The 15,555-nt window shown below is 45.2% G+C and overlaps 1 protein-coding gene across 1 annotated transcript in view; it reads right to left on the bottom strand.

Moving 5' to 3' along the window:
* LOC119421467 (carnitine O-palmitoyltransferase 1, liver isoform) overlaps positions 1–15,555 on the bottom strand; it is a gene marked incomplete in the record, with an annotated part of 41,247 nt that overhangs the window by 21,096 nt on the left and 4,596 nt on the right. Inside the window, 1 exon segment of the mRNA XM_037688819.1 lies at positions 12,378–12,520. Coding sequence (XP_037544747.1) covers positions 12,378–12,518 — 141 coding nt within the window.

Raw genomic sequence — 15,555 nt, 5'->3', positions numbered from 1 at the left:
AGCTATTAACCTAACCATCTGAATCAACGACGTAACTCTAAACACCTGCAAAAAATTCCTGAGGCTTTTAAAAACTCCCAGCCTTGTTCATTACTCAAAACCACAATCATGGGTAAGACTGCCGACCTGACTGCTGTCCAGAAGGCCATCATTGACACCCTCAAGCAAGAAGGTAAGACACAAAGAAATTGCTGAACCAATAGGCTGTTCCCAGAGTGCTGTATCAAGGCACCTCAGTGGGAAGTCTGTGGGAAGGGAAAAGTGTGGCAGAAAACGCTGCACAACGAGAAGAGGTGACCGGACCCTGAGGAGGATTGTGGAGAAGGGCCGATTTCAGACCTTGGGGGACCTGCAGAAGCAGTGGACTGAGTCTGGAGTAGAAACATCCAGAGCCACTGTGCACAGGCGTGTGCAGGAAATGGGCTACAGGTGCCGCATTCCCCAGGTCAAGCCACTTTTGAACCAGAAACAGTGGCAGAAGCGCCTGACCTGGGCTACAGAGAAGCAGCATTGGACTGTTGCTCTGTGGTCCAAAGTACTTTTTTCGGATGAAAGCAAATTTTGCATGTCATTCGGAAATCAAGATGCCAGAGTTTGGAGGAAGACTGGGGAGAAGGAAATGCCAAAATGCCAGAAGTCCAGTGTGAAACACCCACAGTCAGTGATGGTCTGGGGTGCCATGTCAGCTGCTGGGGTTGGTCCACTGTGTTTTATCAAGGGCAGGGTCAATGCAGCTAGCTATCAGGAGATTTTGGAGCTCTTCATGCTTCCATCTGCTGAAAAGCTTTATGGAGATGAAGATTTCATTTTTCAGCACGACCTGGCACCTGCTCACAGTGCCAAAACCACTGGTAAATGGTTTACTGACCATGGTATTACTGTGCTCAATTGGCCTGCCAACTCTCCTGACCTGAACCCCATAGAGAACCTGTGGGATATTGTGAAGAGAAAGTTGAGAGACGCAAGACCCAACACTCTGGATGAACTTAAGGCCGCTATCGAAGCGTCCTGGGCCTCCATAACACCTCAGCAGTGCCACAGGCTGATTGCTTCCATGCCACGCCGCATTGAAGCAGTCATTCATGCAAAAGGATTCCCGACCAAGTATTGAGTGCATAACTGAACATGATTATTTGAAGGTTGGCGTTTTTTGTATTAAAAATACTTGTCTTTCATTGGTGGGATGAAATATGCTAATTTTGGGGGACAGGCATTTTGGGTTTTCATGAGCTGTATGCCATAATCATCAGTATTAAAACAATTAAAGACCTGAAATATTTCAGTTGGTGTGCAATGAATCTGAAATATATTAAAGTTTCATTTTTATCATTACATTATGGAAAATAATGACCTTTATCACAATATGCTAATTTTTTTAGAAGGACCTGTATCAGTGTTAGTAATGTTATGTTTGTCTGAAATCAACAAAGTCCATGCTTTGTCTGAAATATTTACTTCTCTGCAAAGGAAAAAAACGCTGTTGCGGTCAATACTAATTAGACCTTCACCATATGCAACTGTTTAAACAATGCTATGGCGGTGCACAGAAGTGCAGCGGCTTTTCATGCTCCCGGGATTAAGCCTCATTTTAATTGCTCTGAGGCTGTTTTAGGCACTAGTTCAGTGGTAAATTCATGGCTCAAGTACAGCTCAACCGAATTGATAGCCATCAGAGACGGTTTGGTTATTAATATATCACCGAGGCTGAAATCTGCACTTGGCAGACAGCGGCTCCTGAGGACAACGAAATGGCGCAGCAAAGTGCGAGGAGCAACGATCAAGAGGAAATGATGTGCCCGGAAACAGAAGAGGGGGAAGCGGGTGGGGGTGCTGGCCCAGCTAAAGGCTGGAAGGCCATAGATTCCTACTCTTTCTGGCTAATGTTCGCTCACTGGATAACAAAATGGACTTGTTACATCTGAGGATGAGTGTTTCTACAGAGATGAAGAACTGTGCTGTTCTTTGCCTAACGGAAACCTGGCTTAACAACATGCCAGACTCAGCTTTCCAGATCAACGGTCTTCAGTTATTCTGAGCGGACCGCGACCATCGGTCGGGTAAAACACGGTGGGGGTGGGGATTCTGTATGTTCGTGAATGAAGATTGGTGTACGATCTGTGGACTGGTAAAAAGCTACTGCTCTGAAGCAATAGAATATATTACTGTGAAATGTCTGCCATATTATCTGCCACAGGAGTTTACTGCAGTGTTTGTCACCATTGTTTGCATCCCGCCGGGTGCTATTGCTAACAAAGCATCATTAGCTCATTGCAAATAAAGCACCCAGAGGCATTTTACGTGGTTTCGGGGGACTTTAACCACATGAAACTGATGGACCCTCTGCCCAGTTTTTACCAGCATGTCACTTTTCCTACGCGGAGAGACAACACTCTGGACTATGTGTACACCAACATTTGCGGAGCGTACAGAGCTCTTCCTCGCCCCCATCTTGGCCTCTCCGACCACATCTCAATCCTACCGGTACTAGCACATTGTCCGCTGATGAGACAGATTAGGCCAACAAAGAAGAGTCGTGTGGTCCAGGAATGTAGACTCTGTGCTCCAGGACTGTTTTCAGGGCAGGGATTGGCAGGTCTTCAGAAAGGCGGATACATATGAGGGCGAGGTGGATCTAGAGGAATACACCTCTGTTCTTGGCTTCATCTCCAAGTTTGCTGATAATGTCATCACCACCAGGACAGTAACCTGTTATACGAATCAGAAACCCTGGCTGAATGCTGAGGTGAGAGTTCTGCTGAAAGCTAGTGATGCTGCATTCAGAACAAGTGAGGCATCATCAGCACTTTGAGGAGAGAAAAAGACTGACTGCAGGCATTGCAAGGGCCAAAGCCACATACACCCATAAAATTCAGGGTTACTTCATCACCAATGACCCCCGGTGCATGTGGAAGGGCATCCAGTGCATTAAAAACTACAACATCAGGGATGCATAATGCCCAAGGGACCCCTCATTACCAGATGTACTCAATAAGTTCTATGCTCGCTTTGAGGTTCTCAACACCCCACCCCAGCACCAGACTTATACCACCACCCAGTGACACACCCCTCTGTGTGACCACAGCAGATATGAGGAAGACCCTCCAGGGAATCAATCCCCGTAAGGCTGCAGGCCATCCTAGGGTGATTACTGAAGGACTGTGCATACCAGATGTCTGAGGTGATGGCAGAGATCTTCAACACCTCACTGTCAATGACAGTTGTTTCCACCTGCTCCACAGTGACAGGCCTGAATGACCACAACCTATAGCCTTAACATCGGTAGTCATGAAGTGCTTCAAGAGGGTGGTCATGACCTACATCAGGGACTCCCACTTCACTGTGGACCCACATCAGTATTCAATTCAATTCAATTCAAAAATACTTTATTAATCCCAAAGGGAAATTATTTGTCATTGTAACTCGTTATCCTCATTTCATTTAGAGATGTTATAGATGCTGATGGCTGTAGGCAGAAAAAATTTCTTGTAAAGGTCCATTCCACAGTGGATCCTAAGAAACTGGCTGCAGATGCCATCCGATCCGTCCACCCAGACTTGGCTGGCCTCTCGGTAACGCCGGGCTGTAAGACCGCCTAAATGTTGGGCAGAACTCCTCCCAGAGCGATGGCCACTCCTCCCAGCAGTCTGCCGAGCTCCTTGTTGCTGCGGACAGCCAACTGTAGGTGCCGAGGGACAATTCTGTCCTTCCGCTGTCATGAGCAGTGTTTCCTGCTAGTTCCAGGATCTCAGTGGTCAGACACTCGAGCACAGCTGGCAGGTAGATGAGAATGCGTCCACAGAACATCCTTTTCAACTCATCTGAGGTTTGGGGCTGTAGTTTAGATATTATTTGAGCTTTTGAGAGATTAATCAGCTGCTGTTGGTTGTAGAAAACGGCCTTGTTGCCAGGGTTACGCATCATAAATGTCCAAAACTAAAAAAGTTTCAGTAAAAATCCTTCCAGCTGCACAGCATCCGATACCAGAGGAAACGATCATCCAAAAAATGTGATTTACATCCAGAAAAAGAGGAATTAAAGTTTCCAAAAGCAAAATCTCAAAATGAAAGTAACAGAGCTGCTCCAACATGAAGCCACCTTGAGCGGTGCAATTCTAGAACTCTAGAAGTATGCCTACAGAAGGAACTGCTCCACTGCTGACGTCATCTCATCGGTGGTCCACACAGCCATTAACCACCTGGAGAGCAGAAATTCTTACATCCATCTGCTCTTTCTGAATTTATCATTGGCCTTCAACACCAATATCCCGCAGACCTTGGAGCAGAAGCTCTCCTTTCTTGGACCGAGTCCCACACTAGGGAACTGGATTCTGGACTTCCTGACCAACAGATCTCAGACTGTCAATATCCACAACACCGTCTCCTCCTCCATCACCATTAGCACTGGCTCGCCCTAGGACAGCGTACTGAACCCCCTCCTGTTCACTCTGCTGGCATATGACTGCTCGGCTAGACACCCCAGCTGACATATAATGAAGTTTGCGGACGACACGGCAGTAGTGGGACGACCAACAATGATGAGTCCAAATACAGAGAGGAGGTGGAACACATGGTGCAGTGACAATAATCTCTGCATCAATGTGAAGACGACCAAGGAGATGGTGGTGGATTTCAGAAGGGACGAGGATCCTCTTCATCCTTCTCTACATCGGATGAGCAGTTGTGGAGGTGGTCTCCTGCTATAGATATCTGGGGGTGCATATATCCAGTGACCTCACCTAGAGAGTCAAAACTTCCCGTCTGGTCAAGAAGGCCCACCAGCGTCTCTTCTTCCTTAGGAAGCTGAAGAGAGCTGGACTTGGAAGCTCGGTCCTGAGGAGCTTCTATCACTGTGTGGTGGACAGCATTTGCTGTACCTGCATCACTGTGTGGCACGAAAGCTGCACTGCTGCTGAGAGGATGGCTCTGCAGAGGGAGGTTAAGACTGCACAGAACACTGTGGGGAGCAGCCTTCCCACCACCTCGGACCTCTACACTTCACGATGCAGTAGGAAGGCACTCCACATCTTGAAGGACTCCACTCATCCTGCACAGTCTGTTCCAGCCCCTCTCCTCAAGCAGGCAGCCGAGGAGCATTCAGAGCAAGACCACAAGGCTCAGAAACAGTTTCTTTCCTGCAGCTGTCAGACTGCTGAACTTAAGCTGCACTTAATTCAGCTTCATCTTACATTTTTTAAACTTTATTTATTATATACATTTGTACTCTTTTGCATTTATTTATTTATTTGTTAATCGTTACGACTCCTTAATCTGGGACCTGAGTCCGATTTTCTTTCCACAAACCTACAAATGTGATCTGGTATGACAATAAAAAAAATAATAAAAAAAACTTGAATCCTTGAATGAACAGGAGGGGCGTTTCTTTGTTTAATTTATATTTATGTAACACACTTGATAACTTTATGGTGAATAGTAGGGGATAGAAAATGTGAAAGCACGTTAGGAAGACTGTTTTTATGACCAATGCACAAGTTGTAAACACTAATTTTAAACAACAGACAACAACACGACTTCTTAATATCACATACAATCATCTGCCCCTTCAAGTGAAGCATTTCTGCCTCTAGCCCTAAAAAACAAAAATCTACACTCCTAAAAGAGTGGTGTGGGTGAGTGACGAGCTAACCAGGCAGGAGGAGCCCAAAGGCAGTCACAGACAGCCACCTGGAGGTTTCACATGTGGAGTCGGACAACAACGAGCAGGGACAATGTCGGGCTCAGTTCCGAGACTGACTGTTCTGTCAAGTAAGGGAGGGCAAGAATGCTTGACAGACGCAGAGTGTTTACAAATTTAGGTAAATGTAGATGTTTAATAACCCGTAAAAATACACCAAAATGCAGGAAATCGCATCTACTTTATTCAAAAATTTCGGAGAAAAGATCCCCAGACCCCCCACCTGCTATCTGCATTCTGTCAACAATCAGTTTACAAAGTAAGCCCCGAGTGTGGGACTATGTATAGCCTGGATCTGATGAGCTTAGATTCATGGGTGCTAGCAGCTGTGTTAAATAAACAAGCCTCGCTCCACTCAAAGTTTTTAGATTCTTGGGGGTGGACAAAGCTAAAAAATTTTCAGTCATTATCTCAGATATCCCATGGGCTCACCACCTGTGGGAGGGGCCAAAGGGGTCGGGTGCAATTTGGGATGGGTGGTGGACGAAGGCGGGGACCTTGGCGATCTGATCCTCTGCTACAGAAGCTGGCTATTGGGACGTGGAATGTCACCTCACTGGTGGGGAAGGAGCCTGAGCTGGTGTGTGAGGTTGAGAGGTTCCGGCTAGAAATAGTCGGATTCGCCTCTACGCATGGCTCTGGAACAAGTTTCCTTGAGAGGGGTTGGACACTCTTCCACTCTAGAGTTGCCCCTGGTGAGAGGTGCCGAGCAGGAGTGGGCATACTTATTGCCCCCCATCTTGGAACCTGTGTGTTGGGGTTCACCCCGGTGAATGAGAGGGTGGCCTCCCTCTGCCTACACGTGGGGCGACGGGTTCTGACTGTTTGTGCTTATGCACCAAACGGCAGTTCAGATTATCCACCCTTTTTGGAGTCCTTGGGGGGGGGGGGGGGGGGGGTGTACTGGAAAGTGCATCTTCTGGGGACTCCCTTGATCTGCTGGGGGACTTCAATTCTCACGTGGGCAATGACGGAGAGACCTGGAGGGGTGTGATTGGGAGGAACGCCCCCCCCCCGATCTGAACCCGAGTGGTGTTCCGTTGTTGGACTTCTGTGCTCGTCATGGATTGTCCATAACAAATACCATATTCAAGTATAAGGGTGTCCATATGTGCTCTTGGCACAAGAACACCCTAGGCCGCAGTTCGATGATCGACTTTGTTGTCGTCTCATCTGCGGCCAAATGTCTTGGACACTGAAGAGAGGGGTGGAGCTGTCCACTGATCACTACCTGGTGGTGAGTTGTAGGGCTGCAACAACGAATCAATAAAAATCGATAAAAATCGATGACTAAAAGCGTTGGCAACGAATTTCGTTATCGATTCGTTGTGTCGCGCGATTATGCATCTTTCACAGCGCTGCGGAGCCGTTTCGTTTTGTTCACGGGCAGTTCATTGTCAATGCTGACTGACTGAATAAAGTTTGAAAAAAAAAAAAAAACTGCAGCGCGAGTTGAACAGAGCGAGGGGGGAGCAGAGCAGGGGCTGTTTTCAAAGGAAATTTAAGTAAATTTTACAAATGACCGACGCAGCGAAAACTGTTCGACCCAAGTCCTTCAAAGAGTGGGAGAACTTCACAAAGATAAAACATAAGAAACATGCCGCTTTGAAAATCACCGGCACGACACGAGAGAACCACGGAGATAAAACGGAGTCACGAGCTGCAGCAGATACAACATGTCTCACTCCCAACTCGTGTTGCAGGTGAGTCTCTACAATTTAACACATTGTTCTGTTTCAAGAGAGAAAACGTAACGTCAGTCTGTCTGTAGCTGAAGCTGCTGTTTGTTTGTTTGTTTGCTGATTAATGACGGTGATAGAGAACGTGTGTGTTACTTTTTATTTAATTTAATTGGAACAAACAGTGTTTAAATGTGATTTATAAATAAATCTAACACAAAGATAATAATTTAATGATTAAGCTTCAACTTTTAATTTGTTGGCAAAGTCTGAAGACACTGCACGTATGGCAGGATGAATTGCATTTAAACAGGAATTAAAGTAATTTATTACATCTACTCAAATGTGTGTAATTAAGTATTTTATATACGTGTGTGCGTGCGTGCGTTTGTGTGTTTAATTGCTCTTTTAGCTACTTTGGCCTGAACCTAACGCTGTAAGTGAAACAAGGCATTTCTTGAGTTGCTGTAAATTATGATATAATACATATTTACTGTCTCATTCCAGAAAACAACAACAAACAACAACATCCTTCATGATGGACAGACATCATGGACACCACAGCAGCAGCTGTCTTCACTGATAACATCCTTAAATGATCGTCACTGACATGAGGCCTCCGTCGATGGTTGAAAACGAAGGCTTCACTACAATAATCCACACTTTTAATCCAGGTTACAATGATCCACACTTTTAATCCAGGTTACACTCTTCCCTCAATGACACATTTTACAAAGTAGCTACATATTGTGCAGGTATAAAGATACATTTGTATATATTTTTGTGTACATTTATTTTTTTAAGCTATTTGACTAACTTTTATTTTTTATTATTCAATATTTTACTAACAGAATAGTAAAATAGCAACCTGTTTTTTGTGTGAATTGCTATGTCAGTCAAATGTTCAATTTTGGAATAAAGGGGTGGAAATTAAAACGTTGTGGGGTTTTTTGCCGATCCATCGATTAATCGAAAAAATAAATAGACCGATGAATCGATTATTGAAATAATCGTTAGTTGCAGCCCTAGTGAGTTGGCTCCGATGGTGGGGGAGGACGCCGGTCAGACCTGGCAGGCCAAATGTATTGTGAGGGTTTGCTGGGAACGTCTGGCAGAGTTTCCTGTGAGACGGAGCTTTAACTCCCACTTCCGGGAGAACTTCGAACATGTTCTGGGTAAGGTGGGGGACATTGAGTCCGAGTGGGCCATGTTCCGTGCCTCTATTGTTGAGGCGGCTTACAGGAGCTGCAGCCGCAAGGTTGTCAGTGCCTGTCGCGGCGGCAACCCTCGAACACGATCGTGGACACCGACAGTGAGGGATGCCGTCAGGCTGAAGAAGGAGTCCTATCGGGCCTTTTTGGCCTGTGGGACCCCAGAAACAGTTGATGGGTACCGGCAGTCTAAGAGACATGTGGCTCGGTTGGTCGTTGAGGCAAAAACTCAGGCATGGGAGGAGTTCAGAGAGACCATGGAGAATGACTTCCGCATGGCTTCCGAGGCGATTCTGGTCCACCATCCGGCGTCTTGGGTGGGGGGAAAATGGTACGCCACCAACACTGTTTATAGTGGGGGTGGTGTGCTGCTGACCTCAACTCGGGATATCGTGGGTCGGAGGGGCAGAATGCTTTGAAGACCTCCTCAATCCCACCGGCACACCTTCCACTGAGGAAGCGGAGCCTGGGGACTCTGGGTCGGGCCTTCTAATCTCTGGTGCCGAGGTCACCGAGGTGGTTAAAAACCTCCTCGGTGGCAAGGCCCCAGAGAGTCGCCCGGGGTTCCTTAAGGCTCTGGATGTTATAGGGTTGTGTTGGCTTACGTGACTAATATTGCGTGGACATTGGGGGAAGTTCCCCTGGATTGGCAGACCGGGGTGGTGGTGGTCACCCCATTCAAAAAGGGGACCGTAGAGTGTGTTCCAACTACAGGGGGATCACGCTCTTAAGCCTCCCTGGTAAGGTCTATTCGGGGGTTCTGGGGAGGAGGGTTCATCGGAGAGTCGAACCTCGGATTCAGGAGGAGCAGTGCAGTTTTCGTCCTGGTCGAGGAACACTGGACCAGCTCTACACTCTCAGCAGGGTCCTGGAGGGTGCATGAGAGTTTGCCCAACCGGTCTACATGTGCTTTGTGGACTTGGAGAAGGTGTTCCCTCGGGGAACCCTGTGGGGGGTACTCTGGGAGGATGGGGTACCGGGTCCTTTGATATGGGCTGTTAGGTCCCTGTATGACCGGTGTCAGAGCCTGGTCTGCATTGCCGGCAGTAAGTCGGGCTTGCTCCCGGTGAGAGTTGAACTCTTCCAAGGTTGCCCTTTGTCACGATTCTGTTCATAACTTATGGACAGAATTTCTAGGCGCAGCCAAGGTGTTGAGGGGATCCGTTTTGGTGGCCTTAGGATTGCATCCCTGCTTTTTGCAGATGATGTGGTCCTATTGGCTTCATCAGATCGTGATCTACAGCATTCGCTGGAGCGGTTTGCAGCCGAGTGCGACATGGACGGGATGAAGATCAGTTCCTCCAAATCCGAGGCCATGGTCTTGAGCCGGAAAAGGGTAGAGTGCCCTCTCCGGGTCAGGGTGGAGGTCCTGCCCCAAGTAGAGAAGTTCAAATATCTTGGGATCTTGTTCACGAATGAGGGAAAAATGGAGCGCGAGATCGATAGGCGGATAGATGCAGCGTCTGCAGTGAAGCGGGCACTTTACAGGTCTGTTGTGGTGAATAGAGAGCTGAGTCAAAAGGTGAAGCTCTCAATTGACCGATCGATCTACGCTCCTACCCTTATCTATGGTCATGAGCTTTGGGTTGTGACCGAAAGAACGAGATCTCTGATACAAGCGGCCGAAATGAGTTTTCTCTGCAGGGTGTCTGGGCTCTCCCTTAGAGATAGGGTGAGAAGCTCGATCATCCGGGAGGGACTCGGAGTAGAGCCGCTGCTTCTCCACGTCGAGAGGAGCCAGTTGAGGTGGTTCGGGCATCTGTTTAGGATGCCTCCTGGACGCCTCCCTGGTGAGGTGTTCCGGACACGTCCCACCGGGAGGAGACCCAGAGGAAGACCCAGGACACGCTGGAGGGACTATGTTTCTCGGCTAGCCTGGGAACGCCTCGGGATTCTCCCGGAGGAGCTGGCCCAAGTGGCTGGGGAGAGGGAAGTCTGGGCTTCCCTACTTAGGCTGCTACCCCAGCGACCCAACCCCGGATAAGCAGAAGAAAATGGATGGATGGATATATCACTTATTAGCGGGTGCCTTCCCCACCCAATATCAGTATTGGTGATAGTCAAAATTTCTAGACCGGTTGGGCACTAATGTAAACGTAGCCATAGTCAAAGTTTTTCAACCTTAAGAAACAGCCATTTGTCAGATTCGGTCTTTGATATTGAGTAGTTGAAGCTAAACACTGATGTCTCTCTTACAGCCGCTGTAATACAAAAAAAAGAAGAATGTAGTGGACTAAGCCTGATGTCAAAACTGACCAGATGGACAGAAACTGTCATTTCATTGATTTGAATCCAGAAATACAGTTTGACCCATCCTGAGACTTTCTTTCTTGAATTAATCAAGTGGAAAAGACAATTCTCTATGATCATTACTATTTTACAAATGTTTGATAATCAAATTGTGTTAGTTCAAACAATGTTTACATGTTGAAGTGAACTACTCATTTTTATTTACTTAAACAGTAGTAATGATTTTTAGTCCTCAATTCAAAGTGAAATCAAGTTAGATTACATTACAGAGTAATGATTCAATTTCTTGATCGTCTGCTTTGAAAGTGAGCAAAGTTGTAAGGGTGTTAAAGTTCAAGCTTCGGTCAACTAGAAAGTTTACTGAAAAGAAATGTCATGTTTAACTTTTACAGCAAGATACAGGAGAGGTGGCACCACGAAGTCTGGTTTTTCCATGATATCTTTCTGTCTGTTCTTAAACAATCCTTGACTTTCCATAACACCTTACATCACAAACCACACCTCTGTTCTGGTCCATCCACCAATCAAAAAGCTCTCAAATGAACCGGAAGTATAGCCCGTTTAAATGTGGCAACTTCCCAGTTCAACAGTAGAGTTCCAGTAGAGTTCAAGAGTTTTGGAATCCAGAGTGCAGAGAGTTTTGGGAGTCCGTGAATGCAACCGCAGGCATTCATGGATGCTGCTAAACCAAACAAGCTGAACCAGAGATGATTTTGGGAATTATAACTTCTGTTTGGATAACCTCGCACGGCTCTCTAGGTATTTGGCTGTTCTCACTGAGACGCTGAACAGTGGTTGGAAGTGAGACTCCACGCCGGAACTGATCTATCTTCAGAAAAGGTAAAAGTCGACCTTCACCAAAAGTGTACTGTTTGGGACAAGCTGAGTTCCGAAGGAGCGTGCACGTTCTGGTTAAAACAGATAAATTCCCTCACACATCTCTCTGTAAGATAAATCTCAATTTTCCATCTTTAAACTCTCCTTTCTGCTAGAAAATTAATCCAGATGTTTTCATTAATGTCTGTGGTGAAGCAACGGAAAACCATGGCCGTATGGTTTCCTGGTTGTAAAACTGGTTAATTATGTTGTTGTTTTCATATTCTGCCAAATTAATGTAAATGTTTGATGTTAAACTTTGATTCTGTAAAATAAATGACCGCATTCATTTTGATGGGTCAAAGATAATTAACGTCTCACGTCCACATTTCTGTTAAATTCAATGCACGTTTTATCCAGTCCAGAAAGATGAGTGAACCCGTTTTAATGTATGAATATATCTAAGCATCTGTTCATCTACAAGAACATGAGTGAAAACTGGCCTCACGCAAAAGTAACTAACAAAGACTAAGCTAAAATTTGTTGTGTTGTGAACATGTGTTCACAAAAAAAAGATGTACAGTCAGTCTGAAAATATAATCACCTCCATCACTGCTGGGTCCCACACAAAGAAATCATACATTCAAAAATACATAAAGTTGTATGGTGTAAAACCAACATGAGTTACTTAAATTTAAAGATGTGGACACAGTGCCCTTTCCTTCCTCACCTTGAGGCGGCTGACTCGTTTCTTCCAGGATCTAACTCCAGAGAGGTAGATCTGGTTCAGGGCCTGATAAGACAGCTGCAGGTCAATACCCTCTGGTGTTATGGTGAACTGGAACGCCACAGCCTGGTGAGCCTCCGCCATTTCTATGAAAACACAAGTTGACAAATATGCAAAACATTAATATTGGTGCTTTTTTGAACTAGTAATTTACAAAAGAATACAGATTAATGCAAATTACTTTAGTTCCTTTTACATCAGAGTCAGAGATTCTTTATTGTCATTCGCACCTCATGTGGTACATGTGGTGGAGCAAAATTATGTACACAGGGTCCCAGTTACAGCAAACAGTAAAATATAAAAGAAAAACAATGATAACATCTAAGATATGAACTAAGAAAAACATCAGCTAAATATACACTAAGCACTCATAACATAACATCACGTCGAACATCAGCACAAACCTGAACACGAGTCTGTGTAAGCAGATGAGCACGCATGAACACACCAACATTGAAACAGATCAGCAGCGACATTGAAACAGATCAGCAGCAACATGAAAACAGATCAGCAGCAACATTGAAACAGATCATCAGCAACATGATGTGACTTTTCACAGTGATTCTAGTTAGAGATTCATGTCTAACAGCTTCAGGGTAGAAGCTGTTCCTCAGTCTTGTGGTTCTACACTTAATGCTCCTCAACCTCCTTCCTGAGGGGAGTGGGGCAAAAAGTGTGTGTGCTGGGTGAGTGTGGTCCTTCATGATGCAGGTGGCTCTCTTCCTGCATCTGGAGGTGTAGATGTCTGTGATGGTAGGGAGATTGACTCCAACAGACTTCTGTGCAGCCTTCACCACTCTCTGCAAAGCTTTTCTTTCTGCAGCTGTGCAGCCTCCATGCCACACGATGCTGGAGCACAGGATGCTCTCCACTGCACACCTGTAGAAGGAGGTGAGGACTGAGCTTCCAGACCAGCTCGTCTCAGCCGCCTGAGGAAGTAGAGTCTCTGATGAGCTTTCTTGATCAGGCTGGTGGTGTTGTTGCTCCAGCTGAGGTTGTCATTCAGGTGTACACCAAAGTACTTGTAGCTGGAGACCACTTCCACCGCAGATCCTCTTATGTTCAGGGGGATGTAGGTGTTTTTGTTCCTTCTGAAGTCCACGATCATCTCCTTTGTCTTCTTCACATTGATGTGAAGGTTATTGTCTTTGCACCAGCTCTCCAGGTGTTCCGCCTCCTGCCTGTAGCTGGACTCATCATTGTTTGTGATGCATCCCACCACCGCTGTATCATTGCACATCCAACAGTTTAATTTCCACAACCAGGAGGCAGCTCATTAGTTTTTGTGTGATGACACTTTGGTATTTGAACTTGGCAGAGGAATGTTGCAGTCACAATAAATCCCGAAGCACTAAAAACAGTTAATTCTGCTTCTGATCCACAGCAGGCATGGCAATTTTTACCAAACGTCCTCAACCATTTTTCAAATATTTAACATTCCTATTACATCAGACTATATGTCTAAACTAAAACCTGACCGATATATAGGTAGGGCTGATATTTTAGTCCGATATAGACGTTTGGGGACCTATCAGTATTGGCTGATAATGATCACATTATCAGCCAATATAATCACTTCTAATTTTCACCCCCAAAATGCTGAAACCAGACATGATTGTGCAATCATTAGGACAACTTTTAATAACCAGCGCACCACTTGTAAACCTGCTGTGGGACTACGTATAGTGTGGATCTGATCAGCTTAGCTTCATGGTTGCTAACAGCTGCGCTAAATAAACAAGTCCCGCTCCACTCACTGTTTTCTTAAATTCTTGGGGGTGGACAAAGCTAAAAAATTTTCAGCCATAATATCCGTTATCGGCAGTCACCTCCCCCTCCCAATATTGGCATCGGCAACAGCCATAGTAGGAAATCAAACCCAAAAAGATCATCTTAAATGGTACAGTTTGTAAATGTTTACTCCAGTAGTTTTCTATACAAATCAATTTGCAATTTTGAAATGTGGGTACATACTCAATGTAAACGAAGCATTGATTCAATCCACCACAAACTACATGGAAGCTTAGGTCACATGTATGATCTACATTAGACTGGCCTTAGTCAGTGTAGGTAAACAAATACAAACCATCTTCCAAGATGAGACAATCTCATGACGTTTGCCTAAATAACTCAACAATGTCAAGTCAATAGCTAAAATGTTATTGTTGTTAATTTTAAAACACTTTTTTTTACCCCCACTTTAATAAGATCAAAACATCCCTATAAAAATCCTGCATTTGTTTGACTAGGCAGGAAGTGAAATCCTGTAGCACAGGGCTATTCAACTATTATCAGATGGGCCACGGTTACTGAAAACCATGAGCTCAGGGGCCGGACAGCCAGCAGTTATTGTCATTAAGTTTGTTTCTTTTACGGTTTAAAATTTAGTTTTATTTAAAAATGAGCCCATTGGTGGGCCAACCTGTGGGCCTGATTTGACCCCTGGGCTGCCAGCTGAATAGTCCTGCCTAGCAGTTCTAATAATGCCACTCTGTATATGGACTAAAGATCTGAATCTAGGAAGAGCAAAAGAAGACCATTTTATATCAAAGGAGCACCAGGGCGGGCTGCATCTATAGGCCACGCAGTGGTAAAAATGAAAAAGCTCTACAGATTTTAGACTTATGACAAAATAAAAAATATTTTCTAAATTCCAAGTTATCACCTGCCTTTGCCTTTTCCTGGCAGGTGATAATGTTGCACGTGTGTGCATGTGGTATCTCACAGACCACTGGTTCTATTGTAATGAAACTTGCAGAAAGTAACAATTCTAACATCTAAACCTGATTAACATTCAGAGTCGGTTCGGTCCACTACAGTCGATAAACACAAATGACTACAACTCTGTTTTACAGATACCGAGCTAAAACTTGGAAGTGGGAGCTGGGAGTCATTTCAACACACACTGGGTGTACCATCTTACAGAACTGAATAAGACTGCACAAAATGTTTTCTTTAAGGTTTGACGAAAACAGCTCCAACTCTGTGATTTCTTTTAACACACAATGATCTTAGTCTTAGCAGGCAATACAACTTTCTTCAAAGAATGCAACGCTCATTACTATTATGGTTTTGTTGCTAATTTAATGACAGAAGATGTGAATGCAGAAGGGAAAATCAA

Source organism: Nematolebias whitei, chromosome 15 (assembly GCF_014905685.2).
Source record: "Nematolebias whitei isolate Nwh7 chromosome 15, NemWhi1, whole genome shotgun sequence".
In the NCBI taxonomy this organism is placed as follows: Eukaryota; Metazoa; Chordata; class Actinopteri; order Cyprinodontiformes; family Rivulidae; genus Nematolebias; species Nematolebias whitei.
The sequence above is the reverse complement of the archived record's forward strand: the minus strand, read 5'-3'. Positions and strand labels throughout refer to the sequence as shown.